At 69.4% G+C, this 16,524-nt stretch overlaps 2 protein-coding genes across 2 annotated transcripts; one reads left to right on the plus strand and one right to left on the minus strand.

Moving 5' to 3' along the window:
- The first annotated feature begins 1,887 nt into the window (after nucleotides 1–1,887).
- Nucleotides 1,888–9,554, plus strand: DCTN2 (dynactin subunit 2). Its single transcript, XM_054183285.1, has 14 exons — nucleotides 1,888–1,973; nucleotides 2,867–2,935; nucleotides 5,704–5,800; nucleotides 5,930–5,991; nucleotides 7,516–7,614; nucleotides 7,719–7,879; nucleotides 7,969–8,116; nucleotides 8,223–8,288; nucleotides 8,371–8,409; nucleotides 8,545–8,622; nucleotides 8,759–8,830; nucleotides 8,977–9,079; nucleotides 9,219–9,310; nucleotides 9,420–9,554. The coding sequence occupies exons 1-14, from the start codon at nucleotides 1,938–1,940 to the stop codon at nucleotides 9,504–9,506; spliced, it is 1,209 nt and encodes a 402-aa protein (XP_054039260.1). The 5' UTR covers nucleotides 1,888–1,937; the 3' UTR covers nucleotides 9,507–9,554.
- Nucleotides 9,555–10,729: 1,175 nt separating this feature from the next.
- Nucleotides 10,730–12,730, minus strand: C1QL4 (complement C1q like 4). The gene is given in 3 exon segments (XM_054183226.1): nucleotides 10,730–10,909; nucleotides 12,208–12,595; nucleotides 12,597–12,730. Coding segments are annotated over 3 exon segments (702 nt in total).
- Between the last annotated feature and the right edge of the window lie 3,794 nt (nucleotides 12,731–16,524).

The raw sequence follows: 16,524 nt of genomic DNA on the forward strand, positions 1-16,524 counted from the left end.
GGCAGGGCGGGGGCGCGGGGGGGGGACGCCGAGAAGAGTTTTGGGGGGCCCAAGGGTGCTGCTGGTACCCAAGGGTGTGGGGTGTCACCCGGGGACGTGGGTGGTACCCAGGGATGCGGGTTACAACCTAAGGGTTAAGTGGTACCCAGGGATGCAGGATGCTGCCCAGGGATGCTGAGTGGTACCCAGGGATGCAGGATGCTGCCCAGCGATGCAGGATGCTGCCCAGCGATGCTGAGTGGTACCCAGGGATGCTCAGTGGTACCCAGAGATGCAGGATGCTGCCCAGGGATGCCGGGTGGTACCCAGAGATGCTGAGTGGTACCCAGAGATGCTGAGTGGTACCCAGAGATGCTCAGTGGTAGCCAGGGATGCAGGATGCTGCCCGGGGCTGCAGGATGCTGCTCAGGGATGCAGGATGCTGCCCAGAGATGCTGAGTGGTACCCAGGGATGCAGGATGCTGCCCAGGGATGCAGGATGCGGGCGGGAGGGCGGCGCCGGCGGGGGGGGGAGATGCTCCGCAGCGCTCCTGCTGCCCCTGCTCCAGTGACCGCGCTGCTGTCACCACTGCAGCCCCGGTACCGGGTGATGGGGAGGGGGGGGGGGAGAGGCCGCCCCCCCCGCACGTACACGCCCCCCCCCCCGCGTTAAGGTGGAGCTGCCTGCGGCTCTTAAGGTGGACGGAGTTGGGGGGGGGGGGCGGGGGAAGGGACGGGACACGCCCGGCCCTGGGAACGGTGCCCCCAAACTGCTGATTCATTGCGGGGGGGTGAGGATGGTTGCGACCCTGTCCCGGTTCGGGGGGGGGCACAGGGCCAGTCCCCCCTCCCCCCCCTCCCAGTTCCCCTCCCCCAGGCGGGGAGCCAGCAGTCCTGACTCATGGCCCCCCCCGGCGCTGAGGCCGGGTGCACTCGTGTCCTTGGTGGCCCTGCCCAGCGCGGGGGTCCAGGGGGATACAGAGCAGGGGGCACCGCTTCCCCCCCCCGTGACCCCCAAAAACACGCAGGGGCGCCTGGATGGAGGTCGCCCCGGTGGCATCCCGCGGGCGGGAGTGGGCAGCCCCCCCGTGTGCCCCCCCGTAACCCAGCCTGTGACTCCCCGCCCCGTGCTCCCCCCTGCAACTCCCCACGCTGCCCACCCGTGTGCCCCCTACCCTGTGCACCCACCTGTGTGCACCCCCTGTGTGCCCCCCCCCGTGTGCCCCCCCGTGTCTCCCATTCGTGAACCCCCCTGTATCCCCCCGCCGTGTCCCGCTGTGCCCCCCCCGTGTCTCGCCATGTTCCCCCTGTGTCTCCCCGCGTCTTCCCCTCCCTTGGCTGCCCCCCGCCTCCTCCGTGGCCCCCATCTCTCCCCTCGTGTGTGTCCCCTGTGTGTCCCCCTGCTTCTGCCCCCCGCGCCCCTCCCGTGACCCCCGTGTCCTCCGTGTCCCCCGTCTCTCCCCTCGTGTGTGTCCCCCGTGTGTCCCCCCCGTCTCCCCCCGTGTCTCCCACCCGTGCCCCGCCGCGTTTCCCCCCCGTGCTCCCCCGTGGCCCCCCCGTATCCCCCTCTCCTGCCCCTCCTCTTTTCCCCGTAGGCCACGCCCCCCGACGCAGACCACGCCCCCCTCAGACCACGCCCCCCGCGCTCCGTTTCCGCCCCCGCCCCTCGCGCTGCTCTCGCGAGACCGGCCCCGCCCGCCCCGGCCCTGAGCGGCGCTACCGGCCCCGCCACCGGCCCCGGCAGCGACCCCCCGGCACCGACCCCGACCCCCCTTCCGGCACCGCCCCCCCGGTACAGACACCCGCCCCCGGCACCGCCCCCCCGGTACCGACCCCCGCCCCCGGCACCGACACCTCCCCCGGTAGCGCCGCCTCGGCACCGACACCCCCCCGACCCCCCCTCCCGGCACCGACCCCCCGGTACAGACCCTCCCCCCCCCCGGCACCGACCCCCGGCCATGGCCGACCCCAAGTACGCCGACCTGCCCGGCATCGTGAGTGCGGGACCGGGCCGGGGGTGGGCCCGGGGGGCGTCTGAGGGGCCCGGGGCGGGAGAATGAGGGGATTGGGGGCGTCGGGGTGTACTGAGGGGATCAGGGGGGGCTGAGGGGATCGAGGGGGGGGGGATCTGGGGGAGAATGAGCGGATCCGGGGGCGTCAGGGCTCGAGGCGGCCCTGGGGGGGTCTGAGGGGATCAGGGTCCGGGGGGAGAATGAGGGGGTCGGGGCGGGGGGGGGGTGGCCTGGGGGGTTCGGGGACTGGGGGGGAACTGAGGGGGTCGGGGGTGTCTCAGGGTAGTGAGGGGGTTGGGGGGCTGAGGGGGTCGTGGGGGGCTGCAGGAACTGGGGGGGTCTGTAGGGACTGAGGGGATGGGAGAGGTTTGGGGGGGTCTGAGGGGATGGGGGGGCTCTGGGTCAATAAATGGGGTGTTTGGGGAGACTGGGGGTGATGGGGGGGGGAGGTAAGAGGCATTTGGGGTGTCCGGGGGGGGATCTGAGGATGGAAGTGGGGTGTTTGGGGAGCTGAGGGGTAATGGGGACTGTCTGAGGGGGGGACGAGCATCTCGGGGGGGGGGGAGGAGTTGGGAGTACGTGGAGTATTTGGGGTGATTGTGGGAATCGGGGCACCTGCGAGGACATTTGGGGGTGTCGGGGGGGGGGATGGGGGCAGTAAGTGGGGTGTCTGGGGACACGGGGGGGTGTCCAGAAGGGATGTGGAGTCTTTAGGGAGCTGGTGGGGGTGAGGGGGGGAGCTGTGGACTGAGGCGGTTTGGGGCAATTGTAGGCTTTTTCATCATAAACGGGTAATAACGAGCCGCGGGGGGGGGGTGGGGGTGGTTGGGGCGGGGGGGGGGGGACCCTCTCACCGGCACCCACTCGCGCCCCAGGCCAGGAACGAGCCCGACGTCTACGAGACCAGTGACCTGCCCGAGGACGACCAGGCCGAGTTCGAGGCGGTAAGGCCTCGCCGGGGCCGTGCCGTGGGCGGCGGCAGGGGGGGGCCACCTGCCTGTGCCCCCACCCCGCAGCAGGACCGGTGCCGTGGCAGGGAAACGGCTCCCGTCCCCGCACACCCCCCCACTGCAGTGCCACATCCCCCCCCCCCCCCCCCGTCACGGTGACACATCCCATCAATGTGCCACCCCCCCTTCTCTCACCCTTTGGCTTTGGGGGTGCCAAGAAGCGCCCCCCCCCCCCCGTCCCCCTTGGCTTTGCACGGGTTCCTCCAGCACACAGAGGAGGAGGCGGGGGGGCACGTTGGCGTGGGTTCACCCCCATAAAGCAGCTTGGAACAGTGGCGGGGTCCCACGGACCCCTTCTCCGTGGGGTGGCTTTGATGTGGGGTGACACCGGGGGACCGTCCTCGAGGGGGGTGCACCCAGGGCTGCCTGGTGACCCCCAGCTCTGCAAATGTGGCTGAAAGCCGATGGGTGCTTGGGATTGTGGCCCAAACGGCTTCTCAGTGTCTGTGCCCCCCCACCCCACCCCGGGACCCCACTGGGCCGGCGCACGCTTCCGCTTGGCCCGAGGCGGTGAGGGGGGAGCCAGGGCTCGGTGGTACGAAGGCAACACCCCGGGGAGGGGGCGCCCGGCCCCAAAATTTCAGGGGGCAAAGAGATCCCTTGCGAGATGCGGGGCAACGAGACGGGCAGCCCCCGCTGCTGCAGGCAGGAGGCGAAGGGTTTGCCGGGGTTTTAATCGCCGTCTCCTCTCCTTGGGAGCCCCTCGCGCAGCTTCGTTGTGTCCCGTGGCTCTCGCGCGCTGAACTGACCTGAGTTTTTCCCCCCCCACCCCCTTCCCCGCTCTTCCCCCCCCCCCACCCTGCTCCCCACCTTGCCTGGACACTAAGTTTGCACAAGTAAGCCCGGTCGCCGCTCCCGGCTCTGCATGTCCTTGGGGGTTGAGGTTGATTTTTTTTTTTTTTTTTTTTTGCATGCCATAGATATGCACGGGGTCCCGGAGCCGCTGCCCCGCCATGGGGCAGAGTTGTGGGGGGCGGGGGGCGGGGGGGGCAGCCGGCTGTGGGACTCGGGGTGCGACGTGGTGCTGCTGCCGCCTCTCCCTCGCTCTCTCTGCATCCTCCCTGCCTGCATGTGCCCTCCCTCCTTCTCCTTCGGGACCCCCCCCGGGCCCCCCCACGGCGGGTATGTGCAGCCTTGTGTCCCATTCCGCGCCCCCCCCAGCGATGCTCCCTGTTGCGGGGGGGCTGCCATTCCACCGCAGCCCATCCTGCCAGGCTTTGCTGCAGGCTGTGGGGCTCAGCAGGACACGGGCAGGAAAGGCCGGGGGGGCGCATGCTGAGCCCCCATCCCTGCTGCCAGCACAGCACGGGGCTGGCCGCTCAGCGGGGGGCAGCTCGTGCCCCTCCAGGGACCAGCATCGGGGTTTTGCCCCCCCCGCCCCAGGACTGCAACTGATGCCTCCCTCCTACCCCTGTGGGGCTGCTCCGTGGGGGTCCGGCTGCCCCCGGCTCTGCTCACATCGCCCCCGCGCCCCCACCAGGGGAAAAGAAGAGCTGGAGGGAGGTTTTCAGAGCCCGGGCTCGGCTGCATCCTGCTCCCACCCTTTCTCTGCCCACCCCGACCCCCCCAGCCCCGCCTGCCCCCCGGGGGGGGGTGCCCGGCCGAGGGGTCCAGCTCGCCTCCGCGTCCCGCATGGCTCCTCAGCCCTCGCACGGGGGGGCCAGCAGGGCCACCCCGGCAGCAGCCCCGGCGCAGGGACGTGGGTGATGGCGGGCCGTGCATGGGACGAACCTTCTAACGCCATTTTTGTCTCTCTCTTTTCCCCCCCCCGCCCCCTTCAACCCCCCCCCCCCTTCTCCTCCTAACCTTGCTCTGACTTTCTCACCTCTGGGAAACGCAAGGAGCTGGTAAGAGCCCGTCCGTCGGCTGCCGTAACCCCCGCGCTCTGCTCGGGGCGCTCACTGCTGCCTCCCCCCCCGCCCTCACCTCTGCCGGACGGCCCCCCCCTAACACTGCTCACGCTGCTCCCGCTGCTCTCACCCCTTCTCCTCCCTCCGCAGTGCGCCAGGGCTCCCCCAAAGCGCTTCGGGCCACGGCCGGGCGCAGGGGCTGGAGAGGGGGCAGCAGGTTGGGGCGGGGGGGGGGTCCTTTGGGTGCCTCCTGCAGGGTCCTGCTGGGGCAGGGACCCCCTCCCCCCCCAGACCATGGCTGGGGGGCAAGGAGAGCCCAGACTCAGTGTCTGCGCTCGCCCTGCCAGGCTCCCGGCAAAGCCCCTTTGGTCATGGAGGGGTTGAAGTCCCGCAAACCCCCCCCCTCCCCCGATGCCCCTCCCCAGGTGGTTGGGAGCCACCCCAAAATGTGGCCGTGGGGCAGTTCCAGGCGTCGCGGCTGCAGCAGTTTCCCCAAGGCTGGTCGTGGGGCTGCCCAAAGTGTGCGCTGGAACCTCTGGCCCCTCTGCCAGGCCCTCGGGGTTGGGGGCGGGGGGGAGGAGAGGGGGAGGGCGGGGGGTTTCCTACCCCTCCAGGCCAGGCCAGGGGTCCGATGTCCCCACACCAGGCCCTGGGGACGTGCCGCGTCCTGGACAGCCCGCGCTGCCCTGGCCAGACCCTTTGGTGGGGTCCATCCCTGCGTGTCAGTCCTTGGGGGCTTGTGCCCTTGTCCTGGGGAGGACGGGGCTGCCTTTGCCTGCCCCCCCCCCCCGTTACTGTCCATCCTCAAACCCTGGTGGCCACCGTGTCGCTAAGGCCCCGCGTTGTGTGCAGGAGGAGCTCACCAGCACCAGCGTGGAGCACCTCATCATCAACCCCAACGCCGCCTACGAGAAGTTCAGGGACAAGCGCCTTGGCACCGAGGGCGTGGGTGAGCCGAGACGGGGAGGGGGGGGTGATCTCAGGGGAAGGGTGGGCTTTGGGGACCCTGAGGTGACCCCAGGGAGGGCACGGCCACCCTGGGTGTTTTGGGGGTGACACCATGCTCTTCCTCTTCCAGATTTCTCCGATCGTATCAACAAGACCAGGACAACGGGCTACGAGTCTGGGGAGTATGAAATCGTGAGTCCGGAGTGCACGGGGCTGTCAGCCACCCCCGTGCACAGTCCCTCCTCCCCCCCTCACCCCACAGCGACCTCCCTGCCCAGGGCCACCGCTCTCAGAGAAGGGTGGAAGTGGGAAGGGACCTCTGGATGTCACCTGGTCCCACCCCCCTGCTCAAGCAGGGCCACCAAGAGCCGGTTGCCCAGGACCATGTCTGGGTGGCTTCTGAATATCTCCAAGGATGGAGACTCCACCATCTCCCTGGGCAACCTCTGCTAGTGCTGGGTCACCCTCACAGTGGAAAAAGTGTTTCCTGATGGTCGGGGGGAAGCTCCTGCGCTTCAAGTCGTACCTGTGGCCTGGTCCTTGGCACTGGGCACCACTGGGAAGAGCCGGGCTCCGTCCTTTTGGCACCATCCCTCCAGGTCTTGATAAGATTCCGCCCAGAGCCTTCTCCAGGCTGGCCAGTCCCAGCTCTCAGCCTCTCCTAGGAGAGATGGTCCAGCCCCAATAGCATCTCTGTGGCCCTTTGTTGGACTTTCTCCAGTATGGCCATGTCTCTCTTGTACTGGACACAGCACTCCAGCCGTGGCCTCACCGGTGCTGAGGAGAGGGGAAGGATCCCCTCCCTCGACCACAACCCTCCTCCCGATGCTGCCCAGGACACCGTTAGCCGCCTTTGCTGGATCAGCTTGGTGTCCACCAGACCCCTGGGGCCTTTTCCACGGAGCTTCTTTCCAGCTGGGAGGCTCCCAGCATATACCGGTGCCGGGGGCTGTTGCTCTTCAGGAGCAGGACTTTGCGTTTCCACCCGTTGAGCTCCATGAGGTTCCTCTTGGCTCATTTCTCCAGCCTGGCCAGGTCCCTCTGGACGGCAGCGCGACCATCCGAGCAGGACTCTTCCAAGCAGAGCCCAGGGCTGGGAGCCCACCCTCGGTGTCTGAGCTCCACTGTCTCATGGCCATTGCAGCCGTGAGGCTGCCTTTGACCTCCACATCCCCAACGAGCCCCTCCTTGTTGGTGAAGACGAGCTTCAGTGGAGCCCCTCTCCTCCTTGGCTCCTCCGTCACTTGGAGGAGGACGTTGTCATCGGTCATAAAATCATAGAATCATAGGATTGTCCAGGTTGGAAGGGACTTTTCAGATCATCTTGAGTCTAACCATCAACCCAATGCTGACAAAAACCATCACCAAACCGTATTGCTAAGCACTACGTCTGCCCGTCTTTTAAATACCCCCAGGGATGGTGATTCCACCGCTTCCCTGGGCACTTTGGAGCCTCCCGGGCTGCTTGCGTCCTGCTGCGTTGTCCCTTGGGAGGCACCTCTGCAGTCCCACTCGGGGACCAGGTTCCTGTGAACATGGGGCTGCTCCTCCCCGGCTGCCGCGGGGCTCACCCGCTCCTTCTCCCTCCTCATTCCCTTTTCTTCCCTTTCTGCAGGAATGGGTGGGCACCCAGGGGAGTTGGGCACCGGCGTCCCGGCCACCCCAGGCCGGGACACCCCCCCCCTCCTGACCACCCCCTCGTTCCTCTCTCCGCAGCTTGGTGAGGGGCTGGGTGCCAAAGAGACCCCTCAGCAGCGGTACCAGCGGCTGCAGCACGAGGTGCAGGAGCTGGTTCGGGAGGTGGAGCAGATCCAGGTGAGCATCACCCCTGCCTGGGGGGGCTGTCCCAGGGGGGCGACGGTCCTGGGGCGGGGGGGGGGGGTGTGGGGGTGTGTGTGACACGGCCACCTTTCCCGCAGAGCACGGTGAAGGAGGCGGCGGCGGAGGAAGAGCTGACGCCCATGGCCTTGGCCAGGCAGGTGGAGGGCCTGAAGCAGCAGTTGGTCTCCAGCCACCTGGAGAAGCTGCTGGGCCCCACCGCAGCCATAGATTTTGCCGACCCCGACGGAGCCTTGGCCAAGTGAGTGGCCCCCCCGGGGGAGCTCAGGGGCAGGGGGGTGGGGGGGGGGTTGCCAGCGTCCCCCTGCCCACCGTTGTCCCCCTGCCCAGGCGCCTGCTGCAGCAGCTGGAGGTGGCCAAGTGCAGCAAAGCGACGCCGGGGAAGAGCCCGGCCAAAGCCCCGGCGCCCACCGGAGACGCCGTCACCTTCGAGCTCTACTGGAGGCCGGAGCAGGACCAGTTTGCCCAAACGGCCAAGGTGGGCGTGGGGAAAAGGGGGGGGGCGAGACCACAAATGACCCCAAAATGGGGTGTCCTGCCATCTCACCCCTCCTTTTCCCTTCCCCGCCCCCCCCACTCCCAAGATCGCGGAGCTGGAGAAGCGGCTGGCGCAGCTGGAAGCGACGGTGCGGTGCGAGCCTGACAGCCAGGTGAGGGGCCGGGGGTGCCGTCCTGCCCCACGTCCTGCCCCACATCTTGCCCCCCGACTGACGCCCATTTCCTTCCCCACAGAACCCGCTGCTGGTGGGGCTGAAGGGCACCAGCCTGGTGGTGAGTCGGGCAGGGGCTGGGGGGCTTGAAGGGTCCCTTTCCCTCCACCCTGTGCCCAGAGCACTTGGTGGGGGGGACGGGGACACAGTCCTGGGGTGCTGCCGTGTCCCCCCTCACCCCGTTCTCCGTCCCCAGGAGACCGTCCAGGTCCTGCAGGCCAAGGTCAACATCCTGGACGTGGCCGTGCTGGACCAGGTGGAAGCCCGGCTGCAGGTGAGGGGGTGGGGGGGGCAGAGTTTGGGAGCCCCCGGATGGCAACTGGCTCTAAGGGGGTGAAACTGGGGGTGGGCGCCACTGGATTTGGGGGCTCACGTCCGTTTCCCCCCACCCTCACCCCCCCCTTCCCCAGAGCGTCCTGGGGAAGGTGAATGAAATTGCCAAGCACAAGGCGACCGTGCAAGACGCCGACACCCAGAGCAAGGTAAGAGCCGGTGGAGGGGAGACACACACACCCCCCCGCCTTAAAAGCCACCCCCTCGGCCTGGCGGGGGGGGGGGGGGGGGGGGGGGTACCTGGAGCTCCCTGCCCCCCCCCCCCCATCACTTCTTGTCCCTCTCCGTCCCCCAGATCCACCAGATCTACGAGACGATGCAGCGCTGGGACCCCGTGGCCAGCACCCTGCCCGACGTGGTGCAGAGGCTGGTGACCCTCAGGGACCTGCACGAGCAAGGTGAGGCAGGGGGGAGGGGATGTTGGGGACAGGGGCATGGTGTCATCGGCAGCATCTCGGGATGGGGGAGGGTGGGGGGGTGGCTGCTCCGTGTGTGTCTGCGTTCCCCCCCCCCCCAGCACTTTCTCCTCCCTCCCAGCCACCCAGTTCGGGCAGGTCCTGGTGCACTTGGACACCACGCAGCAGGAGATCGCTGGTGCCCTCAAGGACAACACCGTGCTGCTGGCGGAGGTGGGTCCCACCGGCACCCGCTGGGGTGGGGCGGGGGGGGGGGTCCCCGTCCTCTGTGTGTGTGTGTCCCCCCCCCTCAACTCACCCCCTCCCCGCCCCCCCCTCCCAGGTCCAGAAGACGATGAAGGAAAACCTGGCCATCGTAGAGGACAACTTCGCAGAGATAGATGCCCGCATCAAGCGGCTGCAGAAGTGAGAACGCCCTGGAGACACCCCCCCGCCCCGACCCCCCCCCCCGCCCCATGCCAGGCATCCCGGACCCCCCCCCCCGGGCCCTGCGACCCCCTGGGAACCACTCCCTCCCACCCCCCCCCCCCCGCAGGTACCAGCCTCTGCTTGTATATACCCCCTGCACAGTGCGGGGGCTGGAGGGCCCCCCCCCCACCCCTCCATGCGCTCCTTGCTGGGGGGGGGGGATGTCTCTGTACGGCCCCCCCCCTCCCCCCGATTTACCCCAATAAATGGCTCAGCTCAAAGCGCATCCGTGTCGGCATCTCCTTGGGGTGAGGGGGGGTGAGGGGGCTCGCTGCCTGCGCAGGTGATAAAATAGTTCCTGCTTCTCCTTGGGGTGGGGGGTCCCTGGTGGGGGGGGACACCCCCCACCCCTGCCAGCCCTTCCCGGGGGTCCCCAGGCTGCCGGCCCCCCCCGCGCCCCCAAAAAAAAGCCCCAGCCCGGGAGAGCCGTGTCGTCCCTGCTGCCGGCCACGCGATGGCAGCACTGGCCCACGGCCACGCGGGGCCAGGGCTTGGGGACAGGGACAGGGGACCCCTACGTCCTGCAGGGCTCGGACAGGGGGGACCCCGGTGTCCTGCGGCTCCGCTCCCACCCCGGGGACCCCCCCCCCCACAAACACCCCAGGGTGTCCCCAGCATGTCCCCTGCGTGGCGGGAGGGGCTGTCACTGTCCCCGTCACAGGGGGGAAGGTGACACTGAGGGTCCCCCCCAGTGGCCCGCAGCTCGTCACCGAGCCAGCACCAAGGAGCGATGGCAGCACAGCCGCCCCCCTGCTGTCCCCAAGGGTCCCCTCCGTGTGTGTGTCCCCCCCGCCCCGGGGAAGGCGAAGGCAGCGGCTGCACATCCAAACCCAGAGTGTTTTACTGGGGGGAGCGCGGAGCCCCACGATTAGCCACGGGGACACGGCGGGGGGGAAGAGGGGGGGTGTGCCCAGGGGTGGGAGACAGCACCGGGACACCCCAATCCCCTTGGGGGTGCTGGCATGCGGGGAGCACTGAGGGGGGTGTTTTTAGGGGTGCGGGACAGCGCGGGCATCCTCGCGGGTGTCTCCTCGCACCCAGCGCTGTGGCGTTGGGGGGGACACGGGGGGACGGGGAGGGTCACACCAGCGGGGAGTCGGGGACCCCGCAGCTCCGGGGAGGTTGGGGGGGGGGGACGGGGGGACGGGGGGGGGAGTGTGTGTCTCAGTCGGGGTAGATGATGAAGCCGGAGAAGGTGCTGTACTTGTTGGTGTTGCCGCCGTGGACTTTGCCGCCGTCCAGCTTGACGAAGACCTCGTCGCCCACGTCCAGGTGCAGGATGACGCTGTTGCTGGCGTAGTCGTAGTTCTGGTCGGCGTCCTGCGCGATGGCGCTGGCCCGCACCTTTCGGGGTGGAGGGGAGCCGGCGGGGGGGGGGGGGAAATGACACAGCCGTCAGGGACACCCACCCCACCCCCTCCCCTCCCCAACACGCCATCCCCAAGGGGGGAGCCCCAGAGCGGGGTGCGGGGTTGGGAATGGAGGGTGCTGAGCTGCTCCGGATCCCGCCCCCCCAACGCGCTCAGCCCCTCTGTCCATCACCGCTCAAGGTCACGCCGCCCGGCTGCGGCAGAACCGGGTGAGGGAGACGGCATGGCCTCCGTCCCCCCCACCGGCAGCGGTGACAGGAGGGGATAGGGATAGATACCACCCCCCCACACACACCCTGGGATAGGGCCAACCCCCCCCGCCGAGACCCACGCTGGGTCTCACCAGCGGTGCTCAGTCCCGAGGAGCCACCGGTGACCAGATCCCAAGATCCCTGTCGGACCCCGTGGCCCTCCCATGTCCCCCCCCCCACCCGCCTCCTGCGCTGCCCCCAGAGATTGGGGATGCCCTGGGAAGTGGGGGGGGGGGAACGGGGGCAGCTCCCGGGGGGGGCGCGGCAGAGCCGGTATCGACCGCGCTGGATCGATCCTTGTTTTCTCCCATAATAAATGGGAAGCGTCCGGGGCGAGGTGGTGCGGGAGCTGCCGAACAAAGGGACCGGTGGGGGGCACAGCCTGGACCCCCCCCCCCACCGCCATGATGGCAGCTGTCCCAGTTGGGGGGCACAGCCTGGTGCTCCCGGGGGAGCGTGTGTCCCCCTGTCTCCGTGGCAGGAGCCCCGGGAATGGGGGTTTGGCGTCCCCAAGGCTGAGGCGGTGGGTGTGGGGCTGCGGGGTGGCCCCCCCCAAGTCACCACCCCCCCTTGGTCCAAGAGGGGGAATGGGATGGGGGGAGGTGGGGATGGGGGTACCGGGATGGGGGAAATAGGGATGGGAATCGAGGATGGGGGGAAATGGGATGGAGGAAGAAGAACGGGGAAAAGATGGGAATCGGGGGGGGGGGGGAATTGGACGGGGAAAATGGAACGTGGTGACGGGGCCGGGGGGAGGGTGGAAAGTGGGGGGGGAGATCAGGAATGGGGGGGAACCAGGATGGGGGAACTGGGATTAAGGGAAACCAGAACGGGAAAACCGGGATGGGAGGCAGTAAGATGGGAACACCAAGATAGGGGAAGCGGGATGGGGAAACTGGGATGGGGGGGGGGGAGTGGGGCTGGAAGACTGGGGTGAGGGACCAGTTGGGGGACAGCAGGAGGAGCCGTGGCGGGGGGTATGTGGGGGGGTGCCGACGGCGGTGCCGGTCCCGGCCCGTACCTGCCCGTTCTTCATGAGGTCGGCCCACATACTGGTGCCGTCGCCGCCGCGCATGAGGACGTGGTAGGTGAAGAAGTAGATGCCGGGCAGGGGGCAGGTGAACTTCCCGCTCGAGGGCTCGTAGTAGTTGCCCACGTTGGTCACCACGTCGTCGAAGCGCAGCACCTCGTAGCCCTCGTGGGGTTTCCGTAGCCCAGCGTAGAAGGCGATCTTGGGACTGTAGAAGGAGGGGATGTACCCCCCGGGACCCGGCCCCGGTGGCCCCGGTGGCCCCGGCCGGCCTGGCTCACCCGGCGGCCCCCGTGGTCCCGGTGGTCCGGGGGGACCCCGCACCCCGGCACGGCCTTTGCGCCCCGGCTCGCCTTTGGCACCGGGCAGGAAGGGTGGCGGGGGAGGCGGCGGGCAGCTCGGGGCCGGGGTAGGGGTCGCAGACCATGCGGCAGCTGCCCAGCATCTCGTAGTGCGCGGCCGCCTTGGAGCTGTGGACCAGCAGCGGGATGGCCACCAGCAGCACCAACACCATGGCCACGCCGACGGCCGCCCCGGCCACCCGTTTCCTGCGGCTCAGCCGGGAGGCGGCCAGCGCCAGCAGGTCGTCCTCGCCCTTGGGCGCGATGGTGGCACCGGTGGGGCGGACGGCACCCAGCCGCCCACTGAGCCTCACGCCCCGGCGGGGACCGGGCGGCGAGAGGGGACGGGGCAGGACAGGAGCGGGAATGGGGACGGAGATGGGGACAGGGATGGGGATGAGGATGGGGACAGGGACAGCGATGAAGATGGGGATGGGGATGAGGATGGAGCTGGCAGTGGGGCTGGGAATGGGGACCGGAGCAGGGATGGGGCTGGAGATGGGGACGGAGACAGGGATGAGGATGGGGATAAGGATGGTGACAGCAGTGGGTCTGGGAATGGGGACAGGAGCGGGGCTGGGGACAGTGGTGGGGACGGGTATGGGGATGAGGATGGGGACAAGGATGGTCACAGCAGCGGGGCTGGGGATGGAGCCGGCAGCGGGGCTGGGAGCGGGGACAGGAGGAGGGATGGAGCTGGAGATGGGGACGGAGACAGGGATGAGGATGGGGATAAGGATGGTGACAGCAGCAGGGCTGGGAGTGGGGACGGGAGCGGGGATGGGGACAGGGACGGGGATGAGGATGGCGACAGGGATGGTCACAGCAGCGGGGCTGGGAATGTGGCCGGCAGCGGGGCTGGGAGTGGGGATGGGAGCAGGGATGGGGCTGGAAATGGGGATGGAGACGGGGACAGGGATAGGGATGAGGTGGGGACGGGGATGGTCACAGCAGCGGGGCTGGGAGCGGGGACAGCAGCGGGGCTGGGGACCGCAGCGGGGATGGAGATGGGAATGGGGCTGGAGATGGGAATGGGGACGGAGCTGAGACCGGGAGCAGGAGCCGGGCTGGGGCTGGGGCCGGAGCCGGGACTTGCGCTGGTGAAGGGGACGAGACCAGAGCCGACGATGGAACCGGGACCCGAGACGGCGGCGGAGCCGGGAGTGGAGCCGGGGAAAGGGGCTGAGACCGGAGCCGGGAACGGAGCGGAGACCGGAGCTCCCGCAGCAGCCAGGACGGGAGCCGGTGTTGGAGTCGGGACCGGAGCCGATGATGCAACCAGGACCGGAGCCGGTGTTGGAGCTGGTGAGGCAACCGGAGCCGGGGATGGAGCCGGGACCGAGCCGGGGATGGAGCCGGGACCGAGCCGGGATGGAGCCGGGACCGAGCCGCCGCGACGCGCGGGGCAACTTCTCGCCAAGTTGCCCGGGAGCGACCCCCCCAGGGACCGGCCCCCCCCTCCCCCGGGAGCGTCCCCACCGCTGCCTCCCCCCGCCGCGCTCTCCCCGGTGCGCACCGGCGGGGACGGGGACGGGCAGCGCCGCCCGGGGCGGTTCTCCCGGAGCCGCCCCCGCGCCCCGCTCGGGGTCCCCCGGGACGCGCGGCCCCGGGCCCGCGGCGGAGCCCCCCCCGCCCCCTCCCCATCCCCGTCCCCCCCCGACCCCCGCCGGTGCCCGCCGGTACCCGCCGGTACCTGCCGCCCGCGGCGCCGGGAGCCACGTGCGGGGCCGCCGCCCGCACCGCGCCGCGCCCGCAGCCCCGCTCCGCCCGCCCCGCTCGACGGCACCGGGCACGGCGGGGGCGGGGGGGCCGGGGGGAGGGACGGGAGCGAGGTGGGAGGGGGGCACGGGGATGGGGGGGGGCAAGATTATGATGGGTGCCCGGGGGGGGGGGGGGAAATGTGAGGGTGCAATGGGTGCGGGGGGGGGGTATCCCTGCGTGTGTACGGCCCTGTGTGTGTGTGCGGAGGGGGGCATTGGGGGGTGCAAGGGGGGGGTCTGGGTGCATAGACTGGGGGGGGGGCAGGGGTGCGTGTGTCTGTGCGGGGGGCGGGGAGCGTGTGTGCGGGGCTGGGGGGTGTGAGCACAGGGGGGGATGTGCGGGGGGGGGGCGCAAGGGGGGGTGCTGGGTGCACAGATTGGGGGGGCCGTGTGTGTTTGTGCACAGGGGCGCGTGTGTCTCTGCATGGGGGGGGTGTGGGGGGGGTGTGCAGGGTGCGGGGGGGGTGCAGAGGCCTCTCTGTGCGGGGCGGGTGGGTGCAGAGGCCTGGAGGGGGGGCTGTGCAGGGCTGTGTGTGTGCAAGGGCGGGGGGGGGTTCAGGGGTGCTGGGAGCAAGGGAAGGGGGGGGGTGCTGGTTGCAGGGGTTGGGGGGCATCTGTGTGTGTGCAGGGTGCGGGGGGGGGTGCAGAAGCCTGGGGGGGGGTGTGCAGAGACCTGGGGGGTGCAGAGGCCTGGGGGAGGGGGTTGCAGAGACCTGGGGGGGGTGCAGAGGCCTGGGGGGGGTGTGCGCAGTGCGCTGTGTGTGCAAGGGGAGGGGGTCAGGGGGTGATGGGTGCAAGGGAAAGGCGGGGGGGGGGGGTGTGCTGGGTGAAGGGGGGGTGCTTGTGTGTGGCTGCAAGGCCGGTACGGGGGGGGGGGGGGGTGAGTTGGGGGTTGCATGGCACGGGGGCTGCGGGGGGGGTTGTCCCCAGCGCAGCCCCACGCAAGGCCCGGGTGGGCTGGTGGCCACCGGACCCTTTTTTTTTTTTTTTTGGGGGGGGGGGGGGGATGCTCCGGGGACCCCCGAGCCGGGGGGGAGGGGGGGCGCTCTGCCGGGGCGCAGGGTCCTTTCCCAGCCCCGGGTTGGGGACAGAGACACGGTCCCCGGAGCGGGGGGGGGAAGGGGGGGGGGGGGGGGGGGCCATCGAGGTGCCGGGGGGGCGGGGGGGGGGGGGCGCGGGGGCGGCGCGGCTGCTGCTGCGGGGGCTGATTTACGGCCGCTTTTTGCAATTCTTGCCGGAATCGGCTCCGTTTCGCCCAACGAAGCCTCGGCCTCTGCGCCCCCGGGGCCGTTCCACACCCCCCCACACACACACACCCCCCCCGGCGCCCACAGCGCCCGGCGACGGGGGAAATAGCGGGGGAAAAGGGGGAGGGGAAGGGGCCACCGCGGGTCCCACTGCGGGGGGGGGGACGACATGGGGGGGGGTCGCCCTGCACGGAGCCACGCGGGTGGGGACGGGCCCAGGGGTGGCTTTGCAGCACCGCACGGCGGGGGGGGGGGTGCGGGGGGGGTTGTGCGTGTGTGTGCATGTGTGTACGTGTACATGTGTGTGCATGTGTGTGTGCATGTATGTGCGTGTACGTGTACATACGTGTGTGTGCATGTGTGTACGTGTACATGTGTGTGCGTGTACGTGTGTGTGCATGTGTGTACATGTGTGTGCATGTATGTGCGTGTACATGTGTGTACATGTGTGTGCATGTATGTGCGTGTACATGTGTGTGCATGTGTGTGCATGTGTGTGCGCGTACATGTGCGCGTGCTCTGTGCATACATGTGTCTGTGTGTACGCTGTGCACGTGTGTGTGCACGCGCACACGTGTGCGTACGTGCTCTGCGTGTACGTGTACGTGCACGTACGCGTGTGTGCATGCTCCGCCCATATGTGTGTATGCTGTGCGTGCTGTGCGTGTGTGTATGCATGTGTACGTGTGTGTGCATGCTCCGCCCATATGTGTGTATGCTGTGCGTGTGTGTATGCATGTGTACGTGTGTGTGCACGCTCTGTGCATACATGTGCGTGCTGGGCATGTGTGTACATGCATGCTCCGCGTGTGTGCGTGCATGCTCTGTGCACGTGTGTGTGTACATGTGCGTGCATGCTCTGTGCATGTGTGTATGCATGTGTACGTGTGTGTGCATGCTCTGTGCGTGTGTGTGCATGTGTGTGCATGTGTGTACGTGTGTGTGTACATGTGGGTGCAT

Source organism: Rissa tridactyla, chromosome 24, assembly GCF_028500815.1.
Source record: "Rissa tridactyla isolate bRisTri1 chromosome 24, bRisTri1.patW.cur.20221130, whole genome shotgun sequence".
NCBI classification, from domain to species: domain Eukaryota; kingdom Metazoa; phylum Chordata; class Aves; order Charadriiformes; family Laridae; genus Rissa; species Rissa tridactyla.

Coding starts and splice junctions, on each gene's coding strand:
- DCTN2 (XM_054183285.1), top strand. CDS start 1,938: ATGGCCGACCCCAAGTACGCCGACCTGCCCGGCATC. Junction 5,992..7,515: donor AGTCTGGGGAGTATGAAATC/GTGAGTCCGGAG, acceptor CTCTCTCCGCAG/CTTGGTGAGGGGCTGGGTGC. Junction 7,880..7,968: donor CCCGACGGAGCCTTGGCCAA/GTGAGTGGCCCC, acceptor CCCCCTGCCCAG/GCGCCTGCTGCAGCAGCTGG.